This window comes from Trichinella spiralis, assembly GCF_000181795.1.
Source record: "Trichinella spiralis strain ISS 195 chromosome Unknown Scfld6, whole genome shotgun sequence".
Classification (NCBI taxonomy): domain Eukaryota; kingdom Metazoa; phylum Nematoda; class Enoplea; order Trichinellida; family Trichinellidae; genus Trichinella; species Trichinella spiralis.
The window spans coordinates 4,491,395-4,498,190 of record NW_003526945.1 but is presented as its reverse complement, the minus strand read 5'-3'; the positions used below and the strand labels follow the sequence as shown (position 1 = coordinate 4,498,190).

General features: G+C 30.3%; 1 protein-coding gene across 1 annotated transcript; it reads left to right on the top strand.

Annotated features, from left to right (window-relative positions):
- The first annotated feature begins 326 nt into the window (after window positions 1–326).
- Tsp_08788 (EB module family protein) lies at window positions 327–4,014 on the top strand. The gene is made up of 8 exons (XM_003374012.1): window positions 327–537; window positions 598–822; window positions 871–1,014; window positions 1,079–1,215; window positions 1,242–1,727; window positions 1,790–1,835; window positions 1,893–2,020; window positions 3,889–4,014. Exons 1-8 carry the CDS (start codon window positions 327–329, stop codon window positions 4,012–4,014), a joined length of 1,503 nt encoding a protein of 500 aa, XP_003374060.1.
- Window positions 4,015–6,796: the final 2,782 nt, after the last annotated feature.

Genomic DNA, 6,796 nt, shown 5'->3' with positions numbered 1-6,796 from the left:
TCGCTTGCTCTTTCAGGATTGTTTCTTGTAAAATGTAAGAATGAAAACAGTATAAATAAGATTAATATTTTTTAATATTAAAATTATTTTTTGAAATATTCACCAGTTTATTAAAATAATGTAAAATGTGTTAACTGAAATGAATAATAAATTAATGTTGATAAAAAAATTTTAGCTTTACCCTGGTTATCTTTGAGTTTTATATTGAAAGGCAGAATAGAATTTGTGGCTCAATAGTGAGAAAATGAAAATTACAATTATTAAAAATAAGCAATTATGAAATGAAGTAAATGATATTTAAAGCAATCTATAAACAACCATAATGCATGATCTTTTTCCTTCAACCACAGAATGTTGTGACATTTTTAGCAACTGAAATTGGTGATCACTGCAATAAAAGTGAACAATGTCATGGGCAGATGATGTGCGCTCAACAGTTCTGCACACCAGCTGAGCCGACAGATACAGTATGTGGTCAACAAAGAGATTGTAAAGCTAATCAAATTTGCAAATACGGTGTCTGCTGGAAAGCTGCCAGTTTGTTTGATTTGTATATTTTTGAAAATCACAATAAGCTTCAGCAATTTTACTTTTTAGTGATTTCATGTCACTCAAACAAAGAATGCCCAAATAAAATGCATTGCAAGAACAGAATTTGTGCTCTTGATTCTGTAACTGAATCATACTGTTCTGGCGGAGGCAACCCACTCTATCACAATGGATTTCCGGTGCAGTGTGATGTCACAGCAGCGTATAAAACATGTCCTCGTGGATATTCATGTGATAAACAGACAGGATTATGTTGCGCAGAAAATCAATATGGTATAATCTGAAAGTATGCACTTTCAACAGCTTTATTTACTTATTTAGAAAAAGAATTAGGTGATTCATGCATGCCAAATGCGCAGTATAATCAATGCCGGCCAGTGTACAGTGCTTGCATTGATTACAGATGTCAGTGCGTAGCCGGTTATGAACAGTTAGAAAAAAGATGCGTTATAAATACCAGTTACAGTAATTCGACTTATTTAAAAGTAACGCTACTATTAAGCAAAAGAGAAAAAGTGAACATTTACAGGAAAGCGTCTTGGTGAACCTTGCTTATCATCATCGGAGTGTGAGAACGCTTATTCGCATTGCAAAAATGGAGTGTGCACTTGTCGACCACAATTTATTAATCACAGAGGATTGTGTGAACCAGGAGGTACTAAACATGTTTAGCGCTTATTTTCACACTACAGTTATATGCTTTAGCACGTAATTGTCCACTTGATTTCCCCCTTATCCAAAATGGTCGTCTTTTTCAGTGCATTATCGATGAGCAACGCCTTGATGGACAAATCGATAATTGCCCAAAAGATTTTTTCTGTGTTGCAGATACTGTTCAAAATACCCAAACGCAGAATGTGTTGAATAAAAATTTGAAAGGCTTTTGCTGTCCAAAAATGGCTTCGGTTTGCCCCGTAGGCAGTGCTTATAGTGCTGCTGACATGGATTGTTACAGATTTTGCCCTAGAGAAACTCATCATTGCTACCGTGGTGGGGATTTCAAATGGAGACCTACCTGCTGTCCAATACCTTGCTCAGCAGGTTACGTGAATCAAAATGGATATTGCATGTCTGCATCTTCACCAAAATCACTGACACAAGCATTTGAAGAACTGAACAAAGAATGCAATGATGACAGAGATTGCACTTCCAAAAATTTCATCTGCAAAGGCAATATTGTTTGCTTGCATTTACATAATAAAACTTGTATAAAGTTCATTTATTTCTTTTAGATTTGAAGTGCCAATGTAATGAGCATTATTATTTTAACGGCTTTGAATGTGTTGGTGAGATGATTTGTTATAAGTGTACTTTTTGAAAAATTTATTTTGCTTGTTGCTTAGTTCCGAAATGTCGCTATGGAATTCCCATGTTCAACAACGATGGCACTCCTGTTCGGTGCGAGACCATCTGCCCAAAGAAGCTAAATATCTGCGATAAAACGTACAAAATCTGCTGCGATCTTAGTCAGGTACTTCTTGGAATAGAAAGTGGAGTGAAATAGATTTTTTAAACTTCTAGCAAACTTTATCAATGCTCAAAAGTATTTGAGCAACCCAATGCCTTAATGCGTAATAATTTGTCAATAAATTAGCAAAACATAAGCTTTTGAAATGACATTCTTTGACAATTTTCAATGCAAATTTTTCTGATAAGCATTGTTTTCTAAAATGCATTTTATTATATTACTAAATTTGAAAACAAACTATTGCTTTGAGATTTAAAGCAAAATCTATAATATCCTGTCACTTCTATAAAATTATCATAGGAAAAGTGAGCAGACTAGTCTTCAGAAATTACGTCAGATCAGTTTAGACTTATATTTTGTTTAAAAAATATAAAGTGCTGATTTGCATGAATGTACAAATAACAAATGCACATGCATTCTTTGTCAAATAATTAAATGAACGATGTGACGACTATTGTCTATTTAAAATGAAGCATTTAAATATAATGTTGGCATTGCAAAAATATATATGCTTTTAATTTTGAAGACTGCATTGATGAATACGTTGGAATTTTCTTTGAAGTAGTATTATATGAAAGTACACAGTTGCTCAGACAGATCATTATTTTGCACTTCTTGCAGTTTTGATTGCAGCTTTGGGAATTTTGTGAAAACCCAAAAAGTAAAAGAAAAGCATAGAAGACGCTATTGGTTTCATATCAAATTAATTCAAGTGGGAAAATATCTTAGTATTTTAGACTATTGATGGAATTTACTTTTTATATTAAAGTACGAATTCAGAAATTCATTTCTCCATCAATGAAACATGAAATAAAATGATGAAAATCAATCACTGAAAGTAGATAATAGCTTAAGGAAGAAAAATGCAAATCTTAATTTCTTAAAAATAATGTACATCTGTTTCCTTGTTGCAAAAGTCATTTAAACTACTGAATTTATTTTGTGAACCCGAAGTTATCAACTGGCCATCTCAACAGAATAAGTGAACTGATCAGATGGTACATTGCTAATCAAAAATATAATTTTTGCTAGACAGCATTTTGAAAAAGTTTTATTGCTTTTATTTCAAAGGTAAAAGTTTCAAATTATTTTGAATAGCTTCAAAATTCGAGTTCAAAATTCAAAGTAAATAAGATGTCTTCAAGCGCATTACAAATTAGATGCACCCATATTAATTTAATGAGCTTTATTACATTTCAGTTGTTTACCTTTACAGTATACTATCAGAAATGATTAGTTTGAAAATGTTGCGATCTGATCTGAATTTTTAGTCATTTACAGCAGCACAGTAATATATTATTGCACAACGTTTACTGATGATTGTAAAAAAAATATAGTAAAAATATATAATAATATGTAATATTAAAAAGTTACATGATGGTGTATCATAGTTTGTGTTTTGCGCGTGTGCTTAAAACTGTTCATATTTCAAATTTATTGAAATGCTTCGAATAAATAAATAAATAAAATTTTAGAAAAGTTATTAACTGTCACTTACCTTTGAAGAGGCACTGCAAAATTTCCAGTAATTCATTAACAATGCTTTTGATCAGTCAGTGAAAACGCAACAATCTGCTTAATTGAACTATGCATGAAAAGCAAATAATTTTCTGTTTTCATTGAAGTAAGCAGTTCAGATAGGCTGCGTGAAATTTATATCCTTGCGATGAATAAATTCAGCTATTAAAGTGTGCAAACAAACATATTCAAATTTTCTCATTCTTACACTTCAGTATTATAAGCACAAAGCTGATTCATTTGTAATGTTTATTCAGAATTGCTCTTCTCAAATAATTGATCCAATAAATTTGAAATCAGATGAATAATAATAAAGTTGAAAATTCAAAATTTTTATTTAATGCAAAATTTAGCTGTTATACAAATTTTTACCGATGTGGTATTTCCAACGAGAAGCTGAACAAATGATCGCACACGTTCCTCATCTTGAATTTTCTGTCCTGCTTTTGGCAGTACCAATATTTTGCACTGATACATGAGATGTGTAGAAATATAATCATGATGCCAACATAATATATCTTAAATAACTTAATAAATGGTATATTTTTTAAAAAGCTGACATTTAACTTTTTAATATTTATCAATCACGTAATCTTCTGCGCTGAAGTAGAAGTGCAAATTAGAAATACTGTCTTCATTAATAAAAACGTTTTGCATTCAATGCAAATTTCATGGAAGTTATTTAATTTTACAACTATTTAATTAAATTTATTCAAATTTTATGAAAAACAGTCGGACAATTTCAACTCATTTCAAAAATCGCAAAACTAACAGCAAATTTATACGTGAATTTATTTTTGATTTATAAAACAAATAATCTTTAAAAGTAAATTTTCAAAACTAAAACTATATACATATATATGTATATACATAATAAGAAATGCTTCTTATAGTTCTTTTATTTTTCTGTGTGTGTGTGTATGTATGATATCAGAAATGAAGTTTGTTTTAGCTTGAATGGAAACAATTATTTCGTGTAGAAAGTAAAAAAGTTCATTCATTCCTTTAAGATACATTACAAAGTCAATGAATTGTAATGGAGAAGTAACTATTTAATGCAATTCAAGGCAGCTTGTTATCCTGGTCACAAATTTACGTAACAATGACGTAAAAGACAAATTAACGCTATTGTACGAAAGGATTAACACTGGAAAGCGTTATTAGCTGCTGATAGGTAGGTAGGTAGAAAAGAAACTCTATCATTATTATTAAATGCTTTTCTCTATTCATGTTACTCAATCTTAATGAAGAAAATCAAATGCTCATCACATTTTAATTTAAATCATTATTAATATTCAGAAATTTTATAAATTTCCAAAATATTAATTTTATTTTTAGAAATTTCAAAATTTCAGAAAATGTAAATTTTGCATCAAGCTTTCTAAATCAGCTACAAGTGATGCGCAATTTTAGCATTTATTATTAAAATATCGATTGTAGAATAAAATTTAATCGTCCATTTAAAAGTTTTGCTGATAATAAGAAGTTTTCAAAGCAATAAATTGCTTCTTCAATTTCTGCTGCCATATCTCATTAAATTTTTCAATTCAGTACCAATCAAAGCAGCGGCTGATCACATTTCATAGCTTTATTACGATTGCACATTAAATTGCATGTCAAAATATGATTTTATTCCATTTTTAGTATTTTTTTGCACAATTATTAGAAGAATAAAGAAGCAATTTGGCAAGGCAAAAAAAACAATCTCACCAGTTTGCAATTTAAGTATGCAAATGCAAAAATAGATGTGATTAAATAATAATAATTAAGTTCATTATGTAATTGCAACTTTTAACAGATAAGAAAAAGAAAAAATCACATGTTATATTGACTGATTATTGAATATAAAGAGTGTACATTTTCTTTAAAATGTTGCAGTGGAATGAACTGATGTTTTTCGTGCAGAAGTTGCTGTTGAACTTGAAATTAATTTCCAACAGTTAAGCCATGCAAAAATTGATCAATACATCCGTGCATCCACTTTTTAGATTCAAGCTCAAAAATCAACCTAAAAGCATTGCACATTGTGAAATTCTTTTCTGACTCAAATAAACAAGTATAATTAAGTGCTTAAAATTTGATTAACTTTAACTAGTAAGATTCTCAAAGTTCACTCTGATAGAGGAAAAGAACTCTGACACTTTAAATAGAAAATTCACTTATTCACATCGATCAGTCAGAGAAGAGCAATGTAAATTTCTCTAATGAAATAATTGATTTCTTGGTTGAAATATATATATTTATTATTTGCAACACAGACCTTCCATGCTTTGACATTTTCTGTGCAATTATTCATATTGATCACTGAAGTAGACTGAATGAAAGTTGCGTCTCTTTCTTCGTGGCTTTCTTCAGCATGCTACTAAGTACCGCAGCAGGCAAGAAGAGTACAAATTCATTTAGATGTAAAGTTCATTTCCTATTTCATATCAGCTGATCACTGTCCACGTGGTGCCACTAAAGTATAAATTATCGATTAACCAAATCATTTGCATCGGATGTTGCATGTGGCCCATAATATAACTGCGGAAGTCGAGGTCTAAAGTACTGAAATGCTTTTTATTTATGTATATGCATCGAAAATAAATGCAATGCATAATTTTACTAACTTCAATTGCAGCAGTTTATTGAAAGCTAGTTTCCCAGTGTTGGACCGTTCTTTTGGTACATGCTTGCCATGTGCTATTGAAACTAAGACGCAAGTAAGCGCATGATCTGTTAGTTGGATTACCCCTTTGTTTTAATTCATTTTTGTTCGGATTTCTTCCATATCCAGTTCAGTGATTTTTATTTTCCAATCATTCCAATCCTAACAATGACTGTAATTTATTAAAGAATTTTTTTTTAATTTCTTTTATAAAATTTTTCAGAATCAGTTTCATTTCAGAAGCTCGACTCTAATATTATTTGCACAGCACAGCTAGTAGAATGTTAATAATTGATAAACTGATTTTACAATGCAGTGAATTATTAAACAGCAAATCTGAATAAGTGATTAAATTTTCCTTCTAGACTTGGCACATTTTATACGGTGAGTGACTCCGAAAAGTATAAAAATTAATAATCAGCAGTGCAGGAAAGCGATGACGCGTAATTTATTAAAACCACTTAATCATTTGATCAATAGATTTTTCCATGAGCAAGCAAACTGACAATGTACAAATAATTATTTTAATAAAAAAACTGTAAGGTGTGTGCGTGTGTGCGCTTGTGCAGTTTTATAAAAAAATTTTACATGTCCAAGAATTTAAAATGGAAAAA